Source organism: Spermophilus citellus (genome assembly GCF_964194105.1).
Source record: "Spermophilus citellus genome assembly, chromosome: X".
Classification (NCBI taxonomy): domain Eukaryota; kingdom Metazoa; phylum Chordata; class Mammalia; order Rodentia; family Sciuridae; genus Spermophilus; species Spermophilus citellus.
The window spans coordinates 102,204,640-102,227,771 of record NC_138190.1 but is presented as its reverse complement, the minus strand read 5'-3'; the positions used below and the strand labels follow the sequence as shown (position 1 = coordinate 102,227,771).

Below are 23,132 nucleotides of genomic sequence, written 5' to 3'. Positions count from 1 at the left end.
GGGACATAAAAGAGAGGGGGAATTTTTTTTAAGGAAAGAAATTTGCAAAAATATTTGGATCTTGGGTCCTAGACCTCTGGCTAACAGGGTTATTTACAGACGCTGGTTTTTTATTTTTCCTTAAAACAATATCTGCAACAATCCCCCCTACCCTCTGCAGGCCCCCATTGTTTGGCGTGTTCAGCAAACCAGGAAGGTGGGGGCCAGGGAGGAAGACAAATCCCATAATTCCAGGGACCAAACAGCCAATCCTTTACTGGGATTTGGCGGCATCTAGCGGCAGGCTTGAGAGGTATAAACCTTACCCAGAGAACTTTCTGGAAAATTAGCTGAGTGCGTATTTGAAGGAGGACACAGTGCTTGGAGACCAGGGACAAAAAGGTAAGAGAAACTCGGCACTCACAGGAATTTGGGATCGCCAGCTGAGGGGAAGGGAAGTGTGTTGTATGTATCACTGGAAAATATTTTTGCAAAGACAACTGCCAGCAACTTGGTGGGCGGGGTGGGGGGTGGGCGGGGTGGGGGGTGGGCAGGAGAGGGGAGGATACTAGAGAATTGAAGCCGCCCCTTGTTGTTGCTAATATGGGAATGGGAGGGTATGATTCTGAACTATTGGAGAACTAGTTTAGAATAGGATTTTGGCAAAAAGAAAAATGTGGAAGGAAAGTGTACTTTCAGGATCTAAAATCAAATCGGTAGGGTAGCCGAGCTACTTTGAACAAAAGCCCTTTATTTTTTTTTATGACCACCTTGCCTAAATTATTTTTCTTGTCGTTCAAACATATACAGATAGAAAACCAACAGAGAGGAGCTCACGTACACACACTCACTCTCCTCTACCCCCGCCCCAAAGCTAGGGCGGACGCCTGCGCACACGCACCTCCTCCGGCGCCACAAGGGCTGGCGCGCGATCACACCCCAACCCCCCAGGCCACGCGAACTTGCCCGCGCTAGTACACCCTGGCCCACATGCCAGCGGCACTCACCACCCCCATTCGCGCACACACACCAAAACTTCGATTTCGCCTTTTTTTCCCCCTGCTCGGAGAATTGCGCAACAGGCTCGGGGGCGTGGCTTTACTTTGACCTCGCTCTTCCCCACTCGCGGGAACCTTAGCTCATTTCCGCCTATCCTATTTCCGCAGGCCACGTAGACACTTCCTTTCCCAGCTGGGGGAGGGGCACAAACCCATAATGCCTCCCTGCCAAAAAGAGGAAAAAAAAAAAGCCCCTCTGGTCAGGGGAACTCTGGGTCGTGAAAATAGGCCACGTGAACACGCTGCCCTATAGGCTTATGACCCAACGGCTGTCGCGCTTCGGAGGGCGGGCTAAGAACCTAAGAGGGAGAACGTCATTGGCCGAAACCCGCACTAAAGGAAGACGATGGTTGGTTGGTTTCAGGCCTTAACCATGAAGAAGCAGGTTGCTAGCACCCGCCTTTACTGCGGCTAAGTGTCACTGCTGACGTGGGGGTCTTGGTCCAATCATTTGGTTATGGAACATTCTAAAACTTAGGCAAGACGATTGTGATTGGTTGATGGGCATAGGCCCGCCTCTAGAGTGACGTGTCTGCCTATGGATATCAGTTGCCAGAGAAACCTGGCTTTACTATGGCGGTTGGAGGGACGGCAGTGATCACACGTCGGCTGCTGGAAAGAACTGGATTCTCGTTTCAGGTTTCGGGGTGGGGGTGGGGAAAAAGGGTCGATGATTTACTCTTCTTGTCGTGTATATAGACAGGATTAGCAAGTGGCTTTACGATCGGCAGGGCTAGATTCATATTCCTGTTCGCCAACGCCCAGCCTGGGCAAGGCTTCTGTTCTTTCTGTGTCTCGGTTTCCATGTTTGTAAAATGGTGATAATAATAGTATCTACCTCATCAGAGACGTGTACTCAGACGTGTACTGTATTATAGTGCATAGAAGGCACCTAATAAGAAGCCTGGCTCTTAAAGATAATTAGCTATTGTTAATGGAGATAAATATTCACGTAACAGAATGAGAAAATTTATAGTTGATGTAAATACTCTCATTATAGTGCCTTTTCTGCATCATCTTTCCTAGATAAAAGGGATAAATTAATTTTTACTGATGAAATAATGTGCTACCTGAGAAATGCCTCATACCGCGGGGATTGGAATTTTCCCATATTGAAAAGTTAAAACATGGGGGGAGGGGGGGAGATCGGGAACGAGAGCGAGGTAGAGATGAACCATGCGCGATAAGTAATTAGGCCTTGTTTGGATCCTGATTTGAGCAAGGAAACTGTAAAAACCCGTTTAAGACGCATCAGGAAAATTTGAACGCGGATTCGATATTTGATGTTTGTTAAGGAATTGATGTCAGTTTTTTTAGACATTACAGTGGGATTGTGGTTATGTTTTCAAATTGTCTTTATTTTGTGGACATATATGTATATAAATGCTTAAGGATTAAATAATATATTGAGATTGGTTTCAAAATATGTTGGATGACTAGGATTTGCTTCAAAATTTCAGCGGTAGAAGGAAATGGGGAGGAGGGGTATAAAGGAAAAAAATGGGGCTCTAAATTAATAATCATTTAAGCTGAGTGAAGGATAGATGGGTTTCTTTATATTAATGTTTTCCTTGGTATATTTTTGGAATTTTTCATTATATAGAAATAAGCTATTCCGTGAGCTAAAAAAGTCGGGGGGGGGAGCAGTGGGTGGGGTTACAGATGAAACAAGATGGCCTTCAGTTGGTAATTACTGAAGCTAGATGATGGATTCGTCGTGGGTTTGTAATACTGTTCCCTCTACATTTTTATTCATTTGAGATTATCCTTAATAAAGAGTAAACATTTTTCAAAAATTAGATAAAGGTTCAATAAAGTAAATTTGAAAATTTAACCACAAGAAAGGGGAAAATCACTTTTACATTATTTATCAGCTTTGGTGTCCTTTGTGTGTGATAAAATTGCATTGACTCATGAAGAAGAAAGTCATCATCTCATATATTTTTATGTCCTTTCCTGTCCCTTTGTTTGACCTTCCAGATCACCATCAGAAAAGCTAAGTTTGCCTTACAGTAAGGATCAGGAGATCTGATCCTGTTTGCAGAACCATCCCTGATTACAGAGCCTTGGGTAAGTGCCTTCCTTCTCCTGGCCTCAGTGCTCAAATAAGAAAATACCACATAACCTTCCTAACTGTCCAAAAATATTTTGAAGATAAGCCTCCTATCTGGAAAGTAAATTCTGAAAAAGGAATAATGGAGGAAAATCTATTGCTGCCTCTAGTACAGAAAGTGAATAAGCATCTGAAGGCTGCATAATTTTATATCCTTTAATAAAAGATACTAAAATGGACCCCCTGCAGTAATTTTACATATCCAAATATTACATTATTGTTTTTCTTTGCTACAGATGTAGAATAGTATTGTGGTTGAAATTAAATAACTGCCTTGCTAAATTTAAATTCTGGCTCTGCCATTTAACTTTGTGAATCCTGAGAATAATATTTATTTTGTACCTAAGCTTTCTTGTGTGTAAAATACAAATAATAATAGTAGTTCCTTCATATGATTGTTGAGGTTGAGGGGATTACATGTAAAGTAACCAAGACAGTACGTATCGCATCCTGTTTCCCCTGTGGACACTTATAAACACTTCTAAAACAATGGATACCTCTTTTTTGAAATGAAGGAAAATTAAGATTGTTGATTTCACTAATTTTCCAGAAAAAACAGTTACTACTAGAATTCTGAAATTATGGCTTCTGGCTTATCCTAACAATCTAAAGTTTTTTAACTATATTATATTTCCAAGAGCCATAATTTTAACTAGCAAATCATACCTTATTCACTCTGCTAATAGTTGTTATGTTATTCCTCTTTATTCAGACTAAAAAAAAATCTGATAAACAAAGGAAATGTTCAGCATCCAAAACAGAAAATTGATATAAATGTAACTAACAATGGCACATGTGAATTTAAAGGTTTTTTCCACCAGACTGTTGGAGTTTATAATTACACTCATCCTAGTACACACATACACAAAAGATGTTAGCCTTTGGAGTCTGATTCACAAATGGCCGGTTGCTTACATGAAGAGGGGAGGGAAGGTTTCCCCATCTCTTGACAGCTCTGTTTTCTTATGAAGCCACAGTATTTTTTCTTCTTTATTTTCCTCCCTTTTGAAAGCTAGGTTTTATAGGAGGGTCCTTCCCTGGTTGGTAGAAGAGATAAATTAGGTGGGTAGGCTCAGAACCCCTTTCCATGAGGCGATTTAGGGAATGATTAAAAGCTGATGGGGGAGGGTAGACCACTAGGTCAATAGGAGCTCAGAGAAAGCAAGGGCCAAAGTGATTTGAAAGAGCAAGCTTCAAAGAGGAATACCTTGACTTGGATCTCTAAGGATGGGCTGAATCTAGAAGGAAGGTGGGAATTCAATCCAAATGATATTATAGAGTAAACTCAATTTTACTTTTCTCACCACCTTTTACTCTCCCTAGAATTGATCACATTTATCATTTTGCTCTGTTTCCTTCCAGACTTGTGTACTATCTTGAATGTCTTAATGTCTATTCATAAGAGTTGTGATTTCAATTGTAGTGACATTCCCTTAACTAGCATGATATTCAGTATTATAATTGTAACACATTATTTTGCCAGTTCACTATTGATATCCTTGTAGATTTAGTCCAATGTTCTGCTATTTCAAATAATACTGCATCAACATCCTTGGTGCCCATTTACAAGTGTTATTCTAGGGCAGTATTTGTGTCTTGAGCTGATAATTAAACCATCATGGTATTGGTGTGAGAACATTAAAATATAGCACTGACGTGGATGGACTCAATGCAGTGATACCTTTAAATTAAATAATCAAAAATCATTGGGAAGAAGGTACCTTAAAAGACTCACATTACTTTGGGAATTTGAAATGTTGTGAAATAGTATTTCAAATCATTGGAGAAAAGATGGACTCTTCAGTAATGAATATTAGGAAAAGATTGTTATAAATTTGAGGGAAACTATAAGAAGGCATAAGAAATCACTTTCACAATATTGGTTTTGGAGCCTTTTCTTAAACATGACATAAAGCCAAAGGTCACAAAGGAAAATATTGACCAATTTTGTCTGTGATAATGAAATAATGCATATTCACACAGTCTCATAGTATGATATCATTAAGCACTTAAAATATTTTGAACATACAAAAACCCATAATTATTATAAATCAATAAAAAGCAGCAAAAGACCTCATAGAAAAGGTAATGAAAATACTCATAAGGAAAAGATAAAATGGCCCAAAAGAGATATTCAATACCTCACAAATTCAAATGAAAGTACCTTAGTAAGTGTTAGATTGGGGGGGGGGGAGAAGTTTTTTGGGGTGTAGTTAAGTGCTGGAGAGCTTTCCTAGCATGCACGGGGCCCTGGATTTGTTCCTCCGCACCATAAACAAAAGAAAGAAAAAAACATTTAGTGTTGCTAAAGATATGGAAAAATGAACTTACATATTTCTGTTATGAATAAAAATTAAAATAGTTATTTTTAAGGTGAATATATTTAAAATTATAAAATGTCATTTTTTGTTCTTAATTTTTAAACTTAGATGGAAAAACTACCCATCTGATAATATAGAACTTTAAAAATCCTAAAATCAGACTAAAAGAATACCCAAGGGGGAAATATTTGCCAAAAGAAATTCTGGCCAGGCACAGTGGGTGCATGCCTGTAATTCCAGTGGCTCCGGAGGCTGAGGCAGGAAGATCACAAGTTCAAAGCCAGCCCCAGCAAAAGCAAGGTACTAAGCAACTCAGTTGAGAATCCTGTCTCTTAAAAAAAAAAAAGGCTGGGGATGTGGCTCAGTGGTCAGGTACCCCTGAGATCAATCACAGTACACACCCACTGCACCCCCAAAATAAATTCTAAAGTGAAGATTCTCCATTGCTGGCCAAAGTATGGGATATGATTTTTGCTGTGCTGCAGATTGAACCCAGGGGACTTTACCACTGGATCACATGCCCAACCCTTTTTAAGACAGGATCTTGCAGAACTGCCCAGGCTGACCTTGAACAGGTGGTCCTGCCTCAACCTCCAGAGTTGCTGGGGATGTGTGCACCAAACTGATTGACATTTTTACCTGCTATTTTTAGGATTATAAATTGATACAATATAGAGGAAGAAGAAATTTTGGCAACATTAAGAGTTTTAAAAGTGTTTTATCTCTTGGCCCATTAAATCTGCTTCTTTTTAAAATATTTTTATTAGTTATTGATGGACTTTTATTTATTTATATGTGGTGCTAAGACTCAAACCCAGTGCCTCACACATGCTAGGCAAGCACTCTACCACTGAGCCACAACCCAGCCCTAAATCTGCTTCTTGTAGTCTTATAGGAACAAAAGGAAATTATCCAAAAGTGTTTATACAATGTTTAAATAATTTGTTAAAGGATGAATAGCTGGTAGAACAGACTATTTCCAGAAAATGAGTGGTTAAGGTATGCCATTTAGAACAGCTCAGAAAGCATACGTGTTATAACCTTAACATGGGGAAATGATTCATTACCATAGTTTTTTAAATGAAATCTTTAGTTTAATTGTATGAGTTAATTTCTTCAAATGTAGAGACCAAATAAACTTATGAAATTAAAGCAAAACTATAGCATTTATAAACATGTTTTCTCAATTTCTGAAGCAGATGGGAAAGTGATTGTTACCCCTAGTTTATATCTCCATTTTCTCCATGTTGGATCATACCCGATCTTTGATTTGGTATATATTCAGGGACTTAAGTACTGCTGTGCAAGAAGTAGGGTAGGTATAATACAAGCCCTGTGGCAAATTGAAATGAATAATACAGTTTCATATAGTTTTGGAGATTGGGGAAATGGTCTAGGATAGGAAAGATTTAGAGAGGAGGTAGGACTTTTCTTGGTATTTAGATAAAGTCTGGTGGACAACAAGTAGGTATGCTGAGTAAGCTATATTAACAGTATGAAACTCAAACACTCGGTTTAAAAAAGGTGATAAATAATGGCAGCATTTTAGTGAAGACAGACACAGAGTGTCTGTCATGGATCCCTGAAGAAGTGTATGTAGTAGGTTCAGCTATCAAGTTTCTCAGTAAGGAATTGCTAATGACCATTTATCTTTTCATAGCAAATTCATTTTTTTATTAAAAAGAAACATTTTGAAAGGGATAACATCATGACACACACCACTATCACCACTATCTGAATCTTCACACGCTGTGTCTATCCTCCTCAACCAGGTTTCTGATTCCCACAGGGCAAGTCATATTCACAGATTTTGTTACTGAGAAGGTTGGTTTTGCCCTTCACTGCCTGCCCAAAGCTTTGTGTCCTTGCAGTTAGAAGGTACTGTTTGCTTAGTGATACTAAAGTTTTCCTAATCCAGGGCTCTCATTTTCAAGCATATCTTAACTGGTTTCCCCCTTGGGCCTACCCTTTAACTGCCCACAGGAGTCTTATGGGTTATTGATTGGCTGGTGACCCTCTCTGGATGAAACTTGTTACTGGAGATACCTAGCTGAAGGCTGGTCAGTCTTCATCCCTTTTTCAGAATCTCCCTGACTTTAACAAGCTGAAGAATATGTAGGTTTCCAGTTCCTCCATGTTACAAACCCCACTACAGCAGACATCTTTGTATCTACATTTGCATGTGCAGGTATCCCTATAAGATACTGTGCAAGCAGTTCAGCCACATCACATTCATGTAATTTTTTTAAAAGCCTGTGAAGGCTAGGAATAATTTGTTATAGGCACAAATGAGAAGAAGCTGATAGCATACTTACCTTGTCCAAGGTCTCACAACTCAGTGTTGGAACCTAATTGGAATAAATGTCCATCTGACAAACTGACTCTTGTATTTTCTTTCACCTCTATTGAATACCATGTTTATAAAAGGTATTTCTCTTAGATGACTTCACAAAAGTTTATCTTAATTGCAGATACCTGTTTCCTTTCTAGGCTGTGTCTCCCACTTCATCCTTCCAGACCATCCCAGAAGATCTGTAAGATTCCATCTGGGAAATCACTAGGAGTTCTTGGAAGGGAAAGAAGGAAGATTGTGTAAGTCAAAGGAATTGTTTCATCTGTCACACAATACGAACAGTAGGAGACTGTTTTCATCCTTATCTAATTAGTTCTCCCTCCTGCAATTTTTCAGTTTAGATATCTCTTTCCCTTGGAATTCTCCATTTCTTTGGCTTCCAAACTAACATTCTCCTGATTCTGTGGCTACTCAACATTTTTGTTTCATTTGTTGTCTCTCACCCCTTAAGTATCTTTCTTCCCTAGGTTTTCCAGTATTCCATATGTGAAATTCTGCCTCTCTTAACCCTGAAAGATTTCACTTACTTTCAGTGTCCACTACCAGCTAAATAACAATCACTGTTAAACTTCCATTTCTGGCTCTGAACTCTCATCTGAGTTTTAAAGTCACATGCTTAACTGCACAGTTCACATGCAATAAGTCTAACACTAAACTTCTTTCCCCTGAAGTCACTTTCCATCTATATATAGTGTCTCACTTGGTGAAAATACTAATGACCTCATCACCTGTCCTCCACCTGTCATCACTGGCTCTTCCCTCACCAATTTTTCACCTCCATCAAGTAGTCAACAAAAGTGGTATCATATGCCTCTTGTGCTCGAAAAAAAATTCCATGCCTATAACTATCATTGTATTAGTCTTATTTTATAATCGTCACTTTAGATATTTGAATCCCTCGCACTTATAGTATTTGCCTGGAAGCAGATATGCAGTATTAGATGACTAACTGAATAGATTAACAAATGAATTACCGGTGCTTTTATTTTCTGCAGATTTCAAACCTTTAAAATCATTCTTAGTTAATTTATTAATTACCCAGGCTTAAAATGACAGGATAATTACACTCTTTTCTCTTCACTGTCATCAGAGTAGTTCAGGCCTATCTGGACTTATCAACAAAAACCTTTACTCTTATATTGCCTCCAGTCAGCTAAATTAATTTCAACTGTAGTTCCTTTCATGATTTGCCATTTAATTCCTTCTTTCTCTAAAATTACTTCCTTGGCTTATGGATGGCATTGAAGAACTAATTTATGGGCATATTTGATGAGCAGTGGGATGGGGGGAGGAGGTAGAAAGTTACTAATAAATGGTCCTGAAATAGGATTTGAGATCCAAATTCCAAGACAGTTAGCATGTATTTTGCTCTTATGGGCTTTTATGAAGATAAAGGTTACCATAGAAAACAGTCAAGTAAAATACTTTATATTTACAGTGGTTGGAATATAAACAGGGTTGAATGAGTTCCAGAAAGCAGGGTTCTCAAACTCGTGGACAACAATCTGCCGAAGAAGACAACTTTAAAAAACCAACTCGAAGCAACATGCAGAGAAGTAAGATGAGAGGGGCCTCCTCAGGAAAGAAGACAGCTGCTTCACAGCCAAAGAATCTTGAGCCAGCTCTCCCAGGAAGATGGGGGGGTCGCTCTGCAGAAAACCCCCCTTCGGGATCTGTGAGGAAGACAAGAAAGAACAAACAGAAGACCCCTGGAAATGGAGATGGTGGCAGTACCAGTGAAGCACCCCAGCCCCCACGGAAGAAAAGGGCCCGGGCTGACCCCACTGTGGAAAGTGAAGAGGCATTTAAGAATAGAATGGAAGTTAAAGTGAAGATTCCTGAAGAATTAAAACCATGGCTCGTCGAAGACTGGGACTTGGTAACCAGGCAGAAGCAGCTGTTTCAGCTCCCAGCTAAGAAGAATGTAGATGCTATTCTGGAAGAGTATGCCAATTGTAAGAAATCACAGGGGAATGTTGATAACAAGGAATATGCGGTTAATGAAGTTGTGGCAGGAATAAAAGAGTATTTCAATGTGATGTTGGGCACTCAGCTGCTGTACAAATTTGAGAGGCCCCAGTATGCTGAGATCCTTTTGGCCCACCCTGATGCGCCAATGTCCCAGGTTTATGGAGCGCCACACCTACTGAGATTATTTGTAAGAATTGGAGCAATGTTGGCCTATACACCCCTTGATGAGAAGAGCCTTGCATTATTGTTGGGCTATCTGCATGATTTCCTAAAATATCTGGCAAAGAATTCTGCATCTCTGTTTACTGCCAGTGATTACAAAGTGGCTTCTGCTGAGTACCACCGCAAAGCCCTGTGAGGGTCTACTGACCACTCACTATTATGTCTGGTATCTGTAAACACTTTCTGTTCTTAGTCCTTTCCTTGTAAAATTGATGTTCTTTAAAATTGTTAATGTATAACAGGGCTTATGTTTCAGTTTGTTTTCTGTTCTGTTTAAACAAAATAAAAGGAGTGCAAGCTCCTTTCCTCATTTCAAAGTTGCTACCAGTGTATGCAGTAATTAGATAAAGAAGAAAACATTCAGTAGAACATTTTATTGCCTAGTTGACAACATTGCTTGAATGCTGGTGGTTCTATCCCTTTGACACTACACAATTTTCTCTAATATGTGTTAAATGCTATGTGACGAAACGCCCTGATTCCTAGTGCCAAAGGTTCAACTTAATGTATATACCCGAAAACCCATGCATTTGTGCTCTTTTTTTTTTATGGTGCTTGAAGTAAAACAGCCCATCCTCTGCAAATCCATCTATGTTGTTCCTTAGGCATTCTATCTTTGCTCAAATTGTTGAAGGATGGTGGTTTGTTTCATGGTTTTTGTATTTGAGTCTAATGCACGTTCTAACATGATAGAGGCAATGCATTATTGTGTAGCCACAGTTTTCTGGAGAAGTTGATATTTTAGGAATTGTATTTCAGATCTTAAATAAAATTTGTTTCTAAATTTCAAAGCAAGAAATTTTGCAGTGTGCTTTTAATGTTACCGAGGCTAACTCATCAGGCCCAGGAAAGATCTAGGTGGTATCACTGAAGAGTTCTGACTCCAAGTGAAAGACTTCCTTTTCCTGCTAGGTGTGGCAACCAGGTGTGTGCCATGTGAAGCCATTTCCCCTGCTCTCAATGTGGCTTCTCAATAAGAGTGGAATGCTTACTCAGGGTGCTTGTATGAGCCAGTTTTGTTCCTGATAACTCCTTACATGTGTTTAGCAAGAAAAGTATTATTGTCAATGTTTTTGGAAAATACAATGTGGAAAGAAGAATCACCTCTAATACTAACTGGATCAGTCAGGGTCCCAGCAAGAAACATGTGAGACTCAAAATGGATGTATTGAGGAGCATTTAATTATAGAGAAATTTTATCTGGCTATAATCTAATCTCTTCTTAGAAGGACATCAGTCATTGGATTGAAGCCTACCTAGTTGACTCATTTTGACTTAGTTGTATCTGTAAAGTCCCTATTTTCAAATACAGTTGCATTCTGAGTTACTAAGGATTAGAACTTCAACATGAGTTTGTTGGGGGACACATTTAAGCCCATCACATCAGGTTTCTACTCCTAGGGAAAGGGTGAGATGGGGTGGGAAGAGAGGATGAGCAGGGGAGGGGTTGCTGGAATGGTGTACAGCTGTACAGAAAGGACATCCTCAGCAACTGTGATGGAGTTGGCGCACAGTGTCCCTGAAAAGAATCCAGGATGAGGAGACCTCATCTGATCTCACCCTTCCCTTACTCTCGTACTCAGTATTTCCCTTTGGCCAAGAAGAAGCCAGAAGACAAGGCAGACCTTTGATGTAGTCCATATTGGTAATCCTGGGGTACACAGATAAGGGAGGAAAGAGGATGGAGGGAGGCTGGGTGCAAATTGGAGATATCTAGAACACCTGAAATAACTATAATTATTCTTTTGCTATATATCCATAGAATTATGCATATTTATCTATAAGAAAGATCATGCTTTTGACAAAATTAGGGTCAGATTCTATAGTTCTCATAAGTATATTTCTTGCCAAATTGATAAAAAAGATATTCAAACTTAAAACCAGTTTATTTTTAAATGACAATAAAATGTAAAAACTTTCTAAATATTAGGTTATTGGCAGGGTGCCAACAGGAAACATCAAGTTAGATCTTAGCTTTCATGCTTACACATGTAGGATTTGTCCTTTTTTTTTTTTTTAATATGGTACCAGGGATTGAACTGAGGGGCACTCAACCACTGAGCCACATCCCCAGCCCTATTTTGTATTTTATTTAGAGACTGTCTCACTGAGTTGCTTAGCACCTTGCGGTTGCTGAGGCTAGTTTTGAACTTGCAGTTCTCCTCTTCAGCCTCCCAAGCCACTGAGATTATAGGCGTGAGCCACCATGCCCAGTCAGAAATACCCCATTTTCAAATTGCCATAAAATAGCATACATATGACCTAGCGTGCTGGTGGAAAATCAACTTCAGTTATTACCAGTAGTTCCCCATCTCCATTAGTTGTACAAATGTTCTAAGAGTCTCAACCTAGCATAAAACCTGAGGATACCCCTTGTTGTCAGCTGTCTGTCTATGTTGGAAGTAACATGCCCATTTTCTGAACAGGCACAATATCTTCAGATCCTTTGTCCCTAAATGTTCCCATCCATCTATCTGTGTAGGGGATTCTTTGTCAAGAATAGACACTGAGGAATGGGATATATCTCATAGAGTACTTACTTGCCTGCCATTCATGAGGCCCCATGTTCCTTCCCCAGCACTGGGGTCCACCAGTCTTCCTGACATGGAGAAATGCTCATATCTGCTACTAAAAGGGCCTACAAACCCTGACCTCTCTTCTCTTGCTGGCTTCCAATACCCTCCATTCCCATCCAGGGACTCTGGGCTTGATTTCTTCAATGAAAACAATCCTTGTCAAAATGTAAGCAGCTTCTGCTTCCAGCTGTGTCACAAACATCCCTCTCCCAGATCTCTGCTGGAAATGACAGGAGATAGAGTATATAATATGCGTGTTAATATCTAAATGGCTGATAATTTAATATTTTACAGTTCATTATTGTGGCTGGCTTGTTTCATTTTTTAAAAAAATTCTTAGGAATATTATAGAATATAATTCTTAAGAATAAAATACTTTAATTAGGCCTTAAACTGGACAATCCTATTGGTTTTTTTATTTGTTTTAATTGGTTACACATGACAGTACAATGATCTTGACATCATACATTTGAATCAAATGGGATATAATTTCTCATTTTTCTGAGTGTACAGTTTGCAGAATCACATTGATCATGCAGTCACGTATATACCCGCAGCAATAATAATGTTTATTTTATTGTGCTGTCCTTCCATTCCCCCCTTCCCCTCCCCTTTCCTCCCATCACTTCTCACTACCCAATCTAGTGTGACACACTTTAAAAAAAATTCTAATGAGTGTATCTAAATTCTTACATGAATATCCATTGATTTAGCATGTTTCTCTATATTGAACTACACAGGTAGTGTAGTTTCATCTATCTAGGTAGCTAGATGGCCTTTCTTCAAAGAGTAGGGTTTTTTTTTTGTTGTTGTTGTTGTTATTTGTTTTCTGTGGTACTAAGGATTGAACCCAGAGCCTCACACATGATTAGGCAAGTGCTCTACCATGGAGCTACATCCCCAGGCCTTTTTATTTTGAGATGAGGTCTCACTGTGTCACTGAGGCTGGCTTCAAACTCATGATTCTCCTGCCTCAGCCTCCCAGAGTAGCTGGGATTACAGATGTAAGCCACTACATCCAGCTTAAATAGTAGTTTTAAGAGTATATTCGCATGACATTCAGCACCTAGCTAACATAAGTCCATAATAAATGGCTATTTGGATTGTTGTTTATTATTGTTAGTATCATCAACGACATAAATAGCACTGTTTTCCATCCAGGAGAAAACGTGGATTTGTACAGAATCATGTTGTGAAATAACTTATGTGACACTCATAAAGCACCTAAGAAAAAGGTAGCTATTGAATATAAGGCGTTTTTGGCCTAAGGCAAATTTCTGGCACAGAATAAATGTTCAAAAATGACACCTCTCTCCCTTCCCAAAAAGAAAGGGAGAAGAATATATTTCTCAAACCGGTAGTTCTCAGCCCGAGGTCTCCAAACTTGAGGGCCTTTAAGGATACCATTAAGAATTGAAGAGTTCTGGTCTTCATTGTTTTTTTTTTTTCCTAATTTATTATGGAGTTAATTCTTAGTTGACAGTTTTCTAGAATCATTTGAGGTAATAATTTAAAGTGCAAAATTTCTGTGTGCAGTGTTGCCTGTTTATAATCCCAGAGACTCAAGAGGCGGAGGCAGGGGGATTGCAAGCTTGAAGCCAGCCTCCTCAATTTAGCAAAACTATATCTCAAAATTAAAAATAGAGGGCTGGGGTTATGGCTCAGTGGTAGAGCACTTTTCTAGCATGTGTGAGGCCCTGGGTTCGAGTCTCAGAACCACATAAATAAAATAAAGGTCCATTTACAACTAAAATAAATATATATTTTTTTAAATTAAAAATAGAGTTTTTTAATAAAATTTTTAAAAAGATGTAGCTAAGTGGTAAAACACTCCTGTGTTCAATTCCTAGTGCTGCAAAAAAGCATAATTAACTTTAACTACAAATCAAAATGGTGATAATGATTAATAGTTTCCTTTTTTATGGAAAACTCAATTATCAGAATTTATATTTTTTCAAAATGCAAGAATCTAAGAGGATAGATGTGAGAGAGATTCCAGATTTTATTTAAAAATCAATTTAGAAAAATCTTTACAATAAGCACTAGAATATTAAAAACTGTGCTGGGGATATAACTCAGTTCGTAGAGTGCTTGCCTTGCATGCACAAAGCTGTGTGTACAGTCCCCAGCACCATACACACACACACAAATATATATATATAACTGCATGTGATGGTACATTCCTAGAATCCCAGCTACTCCATAGGCTGAGGCAGAAGCATTGCCAAATTCTGGGCCAGCCCAGCCAATTTACCAATGCACTATAGCAAAATAAATAACAAGGGCTGGGGAGTTGTAGCTCAGTGGTAGAGCTTTCCTGGATTTACTCCCCAGTACTGAAAAAAAATTAGAATGTGCAAATTCCAAAGAAAACTCCATTGGTCCAGGAGTAGGCAGGAAAGGAGGGGAGGGGAAGAGGCACAGAAAACACATGGTAAATAGAAAACAAGAATGTGAAGGTAGATATATATTAACAATATGTCAATAATAATAAATATATATAGAATAAGTTCACATATGAAGAGAAAAGCTCAGATTTGCATTTTACCAAAGATTCTAGTTTCATTCTTTTTCTCAGAGGTGCACTTAAAAGTATCCAGAAAAGTTTAATGGATGGAGTGAGGTATGGTGGTACACACCTGTAATTCCAGCCATTCAAAAGGGTGAGGCAGGAGGATTTCATCCTGGGCATCATAGCAAAGCCCCATCTCTAAGTAAATAAAATAAATAAATAAAAGGATGGAAGGGCATTGGTAGAGTGCTTGCCTAGCATGTTCAAGGCCCTAAGTTCAACCCCCAGCACTGCAAAAGAAAAAAAAAAGATTAAAATATATACAAATATATATCAGGCAAATAAATACTAAGCAAAAGAAAGCTAGTATAGTAAAATTAATGCAAAAATAATAGTAGTATTCATCCATAGGAGCATGGCACATGACAAACACCATATTGAAGCAAACAGTCAAAATATAAGAACTGCTGGTGAGATATCAAAATGCAACTTTTGTCTAATACTATGCCTTTAAATTCAAGTTTTTCTCAGTTCCATGGTTTTGCTGCTCACTCTAAAGAGCCCTATGGTCACTTTCAGTCACAAGCCTTAATTCAGTGATTAGGATGTCCTTTACCAAATCATAAAGACCTCCTGAATTTGATTCAGAATTAAATGTTCTCTGCCTAGCTAGCACCAACTTAAGTGACCCTCCACCTTTAAGGGAAGCTATATGCTGAGTTTCTCTTCTGCCCATCCTCCTTCCCTAGCTTGCTGATTTTGACTTCAGGCCTCTCTGGGTGTCAAATGGAGGGAATAAAAGGGAAAGGAGCTATATGTTCTTGACTGGTCAAAGAGTAAGTTGACTTCTTTCTTAGCTGATCTAGCAGATGTTTAAAGCTGACTCATCAGAGCTCCCCTACTACAATTCTGGTGTGGACCACAAACATTCTATTAATGTTTCCCCTTAAGTTTTGGGTTTTCCAGATGTCCATTCCATAGAGTTTCTCTGCAGGAATCCATAGCACCCCGAATGGTTTTCTGGCAACCCTCAATGTCCAACAGCTTGCTCTCTTCCTGGTCTACTTCTGATACATGGAAAATACATATGCATCTTTTCCCCCAGCAGATTGGTAAATACATAGAGATTCACAATAAGGTCCTCTCTCCTTTGTTCCTATCATTACCACAGCCACATTCTCTAACTAATAAGATTTCTCATTCTGGAGTCAGATTGCATTCCACTGTGCCTCTGAATTTCAAAGATCAAGTTTTAAGGGACCCAGTTGAACTTAATGCATTTAATGGGGAAGCACTCCAATCTACTACCATAGAAGTACATTCCAAAGAAATCCACCTCACAAAAAGTCCCCTCTTTTTACTCCTTTTTTGACCCTTTTAACACTTATGGTTTTTTTCTTTGTTTACTTATTGTTGTTCGGTTTTTTGTTTGTTTGTTTGTTTGTTTGTTTGTTTTTGGTACTAAGGATTGAACCCAAGGGCACTTAATCACTGTGCTACATCCCCCGCCCTTTTTATTTTTTTTTATTTCGAGACAGGGTCTCACTAAGTTGCTTAGGGCCTTGCTAAGTTTTTGAGGTTGGTCTCAAACTTGCAATCCCCCTGCCTCAGACTCACTAGTCACTGGGATTACAGGCATGCAGCACCACACCTGGCACCATTGATTGTTTGTTCATTCTCATTTTTTCATAGACCAGTTATTATAATGTAATATAATAATATATAATATTATAATAAATATATTATTATATTTATTACCTCTTCCACTCATTGAAAGACATGACTTGACATATTCTACCATAAAGAATATTTGCAAATAAATGGAATAGGAAAACACAAATATAATCTTTGGTGTAATTTCTGTATTCCAGAATAAGTTGTTTGATAGATACATAAATAAAGGAAAGGGAACAATATTATCACAGTATTTTCATTTTGGTAGTTACTCACTCAGTGGATTTGAAAATAGGGGATAAAAATCACATCATGTCTCATGTTTTTTCCTGAAACTCAACTTAGGAACTAGGTTAAAAAAAAAACAATAAAGCATATGGACTTAAGAGCTCCACAAGTTTAGAATGAGAGTTCCAGTGGCAAACTCACCAATAGCTACAGGATCTGGTAAGATCTTTCCCCTCCTCTGACTTTCTTTATCTATCAAAGATAACAAAAATAAGTGATATTAATTATATACTATGTGTTGACCCTAAATGGTCTATATAATAAGTAATGTAAACTTCACAACAACCGTAAGAGGAAGTAATGTGATTATCCCTGTATTATAAAAGGAGCACAGAAGGCCTGTAAATACAGGCCTGTGATATAGTATATGGGTGAGGCTATGGGTTCAGTTCTCAGCACCAAAAATATGGGAAGGCACAGAAGCTAAGGACAGACAACTAAGAGTGGCAAACTTGGGTTCTGCAAACCTAGGATTAGAATCCAGTTAGTAACTACTATAACTACGCTCACCCATGCTAGGCGAGTGCCCAAACACTGAGCTACAACCCCAGCCTTATAACCACTCTTAACTACTGTACTCTCCGACTTCTTCAGAATCTAATAACTATTGAAAAATGCGAAAATTGAATTCTCATCTGTGGAAAGTACCCTATATGAGTTCAGATATGACCCTGTATGAGATAAGGCCATCCTAGAATCAGATGCCAAAACAAGATCAGACATATACAAGATATTTGTTGAGGAAATACCTATGATAGATGGGGAGAAAGCAAGAAAAAATGAGGAGAGTCTTCAAACTATAATGCATATCTCACACCTGTAAAAGGAAAGGAAGAGGATTAGGCAGGAAGAGCCACAGACTACAGTGCATTAGTGAGGATCCATAACAAGCCAATGATATATAAGCAAATTTTAAAGGAGTCCCCCATCAAATAGTAAATGTTTCACTGTAGTGGCCCAGCTATATTCAGTCATAGTGTGGAAGCAATCTGTGGAATGTGTACCCTTAATATGAATCACAAATGTAGGGTTGATGCAGTGACTATTTCTTTGTAGTTATTCACATACTTTCTGCTGACTGAAGCCCAAACATGTTCCTAGAACTTGAGCCTGATCCCTTCTTCTCTGCTTCAACAGAGACTCCTACTCTTTTATTAGTGTTGTTGTCCAGTATTAGCAATTGAACCCAGGAATGGTTTACAACAGGGAAACATGCTCAGCCCATTAATTTTTTTTTTTTTTTTTTTTTTTTTTTTTGAGATACGGTCTAAATTGCTGAGGCTGGCCTGGAACTTGTGATCCTCCTGTATCAACCTCCCAAGTAACTGGGATTATAGGCGGACATCAGAGACTATCTGAAAGGTTCTCAAACTTACACACTGTCTCCTAAGATAAAGGAGATCCAAATTACTAGAGGGGTCACTCTCTAGGGTCTCAAATGTTCAATGCTTTCTGCTCTGGAAGTGGTCAAGCAGTCACTTCTTAGACATGTGGGCCAAGAAGTGAAAAGGGCCTGTCTTAGTTTTACTCTGCTATAACAGAACACCTGAGAGTGGGCCATCTATAAAGAACAGAAATATATTCTTCCACAGTTCTGGAAGCTGGGAAGTCCAAGGTACCAGGATCTGGTGTGCACTGTCCTACTATGTCCTCAGGTGGTGAAATGTGGAAGGGCAAAAGAGAAACCATGTGCTCTTATGGCAGAGAGAGAAGAGGGAGAACCCACTCTGGCAAGCCCTTTTTATAGCAGCATTAAGCCATTCATGAGGACAGAGCCAGCTTTCATTAGGCCCCAACTCCAGTACATGAATTGTGGGGAATATATTCATACCACAGCAGGAGCCCAGAGAACTGGGCTCTGGACACTGCTGACCCTCCACCATCAATGCCTTAAGAAGTATCCTTACTCCAGCTCACAGTCTGACTGCCTTCATCCCCAAGTCAAGGAATGGGTACACAGTGCATGTGTGTTTTCAGACAGGACGTGACACCCCTCTTCTCCCAAGTTGCAGGACCATGAGCCTTTGTGAGCTCCCTTTACCTGGGGTCTCCTGTACTCCTGGGTCTGGGCTGACTCAGTCATCAGATGCTCTGTGCCAAGCAGACACAGAGCTAAGTCATCCCAGAACCAACAAAACAGGCCAGGGCATATCCTAGGCCCTCCTGGGAGTCTGGGCAAGGCGGGTGGGAGAGAGATGAGTGAGGTCTTGTCTGCTGGCTAACCTCATTTTGCCCAATTGTTTTGGAGGCGACTTCACTGGACACTGAAGGAGGGGTCAGCCCCCTCTGCTTCAACCCCAATTTACCTGCTCTTACCTGGTGCAGACACCTGCCTGCTCAAAGACTATCCTAAGCATGTTTCTAACTAGGAAGCTTTGGGCCTCCTCCCTTACAAAAAGATCCCCCAAGGAGAAAGGGCAAAGGAGGGAAAAGCAGCATGCTCTGACCTGCAGTGTGGACCATCATCATCCTCCAGGTAAGTCTGTTCCTCTCAGCCCAGCCATTGGCTCCAGAGAGCCTGATTCCTGCTGCAGTCTGGAGCAGAGAACAAAGGCAGACCCAACCTGGAGAGGAGTGTGGCTTGGGGGAGCCCTTTGGCGCCTGCCTGCACCTTGCCTCCCCATAAGTGCCAGGGGTTGGATGTCTTCTGCCTTATAAAACTGGCATGGTGAGCCCCTGGAATCTTACATCATTCTGGCCAGAATTCCAGCTCTTCCAGCATCCATCAGGCTGCCATGACCTTGAAGAATGGTCTGAGAATACAAGAGTTACCAAAATGGCATCACAGAGAGAAATAAATGCAAAGGGAACTTCATGTTTGTTTGTTTTTTTCATAAAAATAAGTTACTCATATTACACTTGATTTTTCATGATTTTTAATCATTTGTTTTAGTGCTTTAGAAAGACATGATGCCCCTTTAAAGTCTTATGAATATTTTCTTGTAGTTTATTTTTCTTACTTTCTAGTTTACACTCCCCTACACAGAAAATTATACTTTCTCATTAGTTTAACACCCTAGTCCTTGAGGTGAATCCCCTCAGTTAATTTTAGCTAATCAGCTGTTAATACCAGTAACATATTATTTCTAGACTACTGTGTAGTGGTTGATAGATTTTCATGACTCTTTCCACCTGCCACAGTGATCAGGTTCCAGGTTATGGAGTCTCTTATCACGGGTCCCTAAGAGACCATGTGGAGCAGAGGCCCATTACTCTTGACCTTCATTAGCATATATTGGGCATTTATTGTGAGCTTGAAATAATCCTTTGCTGTGTTAAATCACTAGTATTTTTTTTCCAAAAGGATTGGGGATGTGGGGCAGGATTGTAGGGAATGCAGTCTCAAAAAACATCCAAAAGTTGTCCCCTATTTCCCACCCTTGGGAGCACCAGCCACTCTCATTACAGGGATGCAGAGTGCTTACCTCTTTTCTGTCTTTTATCAACATGCCCCAGTGTCCACAATAGGAAGCTGGCACCTATACTGTGTTCCACTCACCTCCCTAACATTCCTGCATGCCCACCATTTTCTGAATCAAAATGGACAGAGAGCATAGATGTGGTATGGGAACTGCAACCTAATGGCCATCCTCTTCCCAGATCCCTCCCCAAAGTCCACCATTTTTTTTTGTTTGTTTGTTTATTTGTTTTGGTTTTTTGTTTTTGCCATAAAATCAATTGGAATAGGGGCAGGAAAGGGGTAGAGGTAATGCAATCCCAGATCCTTTGTGGTCTTGATCCTCACCTTCACCTAGTCTTAGGACATCTTCTGGTCATTCAAATCTCTTCAGATCCAGAGCAGACAGCAGTCTCCTCTTTTTCTTTCTAGTGGCCAAAAGTACACCAGCCCACCTCCAAGGCTATGGGGAGGTGATACTTAGGTGGACATGTACTATAAAGTGACTTTAATACATGTCAGCCCTTTGTCTAACAATGTCTGTTAAAAGGGAGCTCAGGTCTTCAATTACCCCAACAGTTCTTCAACAGGAGCTGTCTCACCCCTCCTCATCCCGTTGCCTGACACTGCTAATTTTTTCTGAATTTGCTGAAAACACTAAAGTGTATCAGCTTCCTGGCATTTCTCTTTACCTTTCTCAGATTATTAGGGAGGATTTGGGAGTGAACAGACCATGTCTCTTCTTTTCTCTCCTACTCCCTGGACTCTCTACAGCCCCTCCAAGACCTTAAGGGATATCATTTCCCTTGAAATCCTGTCCAGACACTGAGATGGGGCTCAGGAAGTAAAGTCAAGAGTGATAATGAGAGATTTTTACTAGTTATTTTCAGTATTTGTTCTGTTCCTTATTAGTTGTTGCTGTTGTTGTTGTTATTATCAGCCTAATCCTGCTTGTTATTAGAAAATAGAAAAGAATTACTTTCATTTGGGAAATCAAGAGGTAGATAAAATGTGGTGTGGGTAAACAAATAACTCAGCCACCTGTTTTCGCTGCTCAGTGATAATACAAATATAGATCCTCTATGCAGTCACTATTTTAGAATGTTTGAAATGTACAGAGCAGCTGGAGGCTCCCTTATGAAGGGCCCCTGTATGATAAGCTTTTCCATGAAGTCAGACATTGTGGTCACATAATCCCACAGTAAGGAGGACACTTAGGACTTTCAGATCTTAAAAGCTTGTTTCAATGTTCTGGCCTACAAAGATTACATTGATTGAATGTCTGCAATTGCTATATTTCCAAGCTCTTTACCAAATCCACATCCCTATTAACCCTTTTCAATTACAACACATTATAAAATTTGAAGAACTTCCAGGTATAAAAACATTCAAATTCCTATAAAAATGATATTTTCTTAATTAACTGCCCAAGACACCTCTATAATGATTTTTCCCCTACTGTTTTTTGCTACAAATTAGTTAATCCTCTCTTCATGTGACATTTTTGTAGTATTCTTTTCCCTAGAAAAAAATTAAAAGGTAATTCAATCTTTGGCACAGTTAATCAACTTTTTTTTGAGAGAGAGAGAGAGAGAGAGAGAGAGAGAGAGAGAATTTTTTAATATTTATTTTTTAGTTTTTGGTGGACACATCTTTATTTTATTTTTATGTGGTGCTGAGGATCGAACCCAGCACCCCACGCATGCCAGGCAAGCGCACTACCGCTTGAGCCACATCCCCAGCCCATCAACTTTTTATTACTGATTTTTAAATTTTCAGTGTTATAACTCATTATTGGTAAGAGGTAAATTTTTAGTATTGTCAAATTTGAGGAAACCACTATCAACCTCTGTCAAATGTCTGTATTATATGTGCTTAAGATTGCAGAGCATTTCAAGTTTTCTTGCAGTGATACTAATCTTTAAATATTCTCTTGTTTCAGTTTTGGGATGAAACCATGGGCTTTATTCATGCTAGGAAAGTGCCCTACCACTAAGCTACATCCCCAGCCCATAATCCTGAATATTCTCAACACATATAAACCAGTTCAATGTTAATGTCCTCATTGTGGTAGTGTATTTTGGGTTTTATAGTGTCAGTCCACATCAGTATTTCATGCCAAATCACAAAGAAATAAATATGAACCCATGTAGATGTGATTGGACAAAGCCATAGGCATAGCTGGCATAAAAAGGGTCAGGGTTTCATTTTGGATAAATTATATGGTACTTACAAGGCTGTAGTGGGAGATAAGACTAAATAGGTAACTTGGAATCAGAGAAGTGGGAACTACTATCAACTTCTGGCAAAAGGCTGAGATAGAACATCGTGCTTTTACATTGTGGTATGAGATTTGTTGATTGTTTACTAAGCCTATGAAAGGCAATGGAGCGTAACAGTTAGCATTAGAGTTGGACAACCTAGTTTGAATCCTAGGGCTTCCAGTTACTACTCTGTAATTACCCTTACTTGTAATTTCTTAATTACACATGGAAAGGGCTTAGAAATACATGAAGAAATTATCTAACTAAACTTAAAGCAAATATAATTCCAGATCAACTACCTTTTACTTTTTCTTCTAGAGGACAAAGTACTGTTTCCTTGTGGTTGGCCTTTGTGTCTCTCCCAATCTGACATATGCCCACATCCATCTCACCACCATCAACAG

The 23,132-nt window shown here is 39.3% G+C and overlaps 3 protein-coding genes across 10 annotated transcripts in view; 1 reads left to right on the top strand and 2 right to left on the bottom strand.

Annotated features, from left to right (window-relative positions):
• The window catches only part of PLP1 (proteolipid protein 1), a 104,317-nt gene extending 103,220 nt beyond the window's left edge, over nucleotides 1-1,097 (bottom strand). For all 4 annotated transcript variants that reach the window (XM_081277560.1, XM_081277561.1, XM_081277562.1 and 1 more), the window contains exon 1: nucleotides 987-1,097. The gene's annotated coding sequence lies outside the window, so the exon portion shown is untranslated. The remainder of the gene's footprint in view (nucleotides 1-986) is intronic.
• Nucleotides 324-10,816, top strand: MORF4L2 (mortality factor 4 like 2). Of its 2 annotated transcripts, none has more exons than XM_081277567.1 (4): nucleotides 324-381; nucleotides 3,018-3,107; nucleotides 7,962-8,063; nucleotides 9,263-10,816. In XM_081277567.1, the coding sequence occupies exon 4, from the start codon at nucleotides 9,287-9,289 to the stop codon at nucleotides 10,151-10,153; it is 867 nt and encodes a 288-aa protein (XP_081133693.1). In that variant the 5' UTR covers nucleotides 324-381; nucleotides 3,018-3,107; nucleotides 7,962-8,063; nucleotides 9,263-9,286; the 3' UTR covers nucleotides 10,154-10,816. The 2 variants fall into 2 exon arrangements, with proteins under 2 accessions (XP_081133693.1, XP_081133692.1); XM_081277566.1 differs by lacking the exon at nucleotides 324-381 and adding an exon at nucleotides 1,528-1,676.
• Nucleotides 10,817-11,216: 400 nt separating this feature from the next.
• Nucleotides 11,217-23,132, bottom strand: part of LOC308639335 (uncharacterized protein) — a 35,246-nt gene continuing 23,330 nt past the window's right edge. For 2 of the 4 annotated variants that reach the window (XM_081277568.1, XM_081277570.1), the window contains exons 4-8: nucleotides 19,756-19,820; nucleotides 19,515-19,602; nucleotides 17,209-17,259; nucleotides 15,233-15,303; nucleotides 11,217-12,813 (exon numbers count right to left, since the gene is read on the bottom strand). In XM_081277568.1, the coding sequence (XP_081133694.1) occupies nucleotides 12,646-12,813; nucleotides 15,233-15,303; nucleotides 17,209-17,259; nucleotides 19,515-19,602; nucleotides 19,756-19,820 (443 nt within the window). In that variant the 3' untranslated portion in view covers nucleotides 11,217-12,645. The remainder of the gene's footprint in view (nucleotides 12,814-15,232; nucleotides 15,304-17,208; nucleotides 17,260-19,514; nucleotides 19,603-19,755; nucleotides 19,821-23,132) is intronic. The other 2 variants (XM_081277569.1, XM_081277571.1) reach the window with 2 other exon arrangements.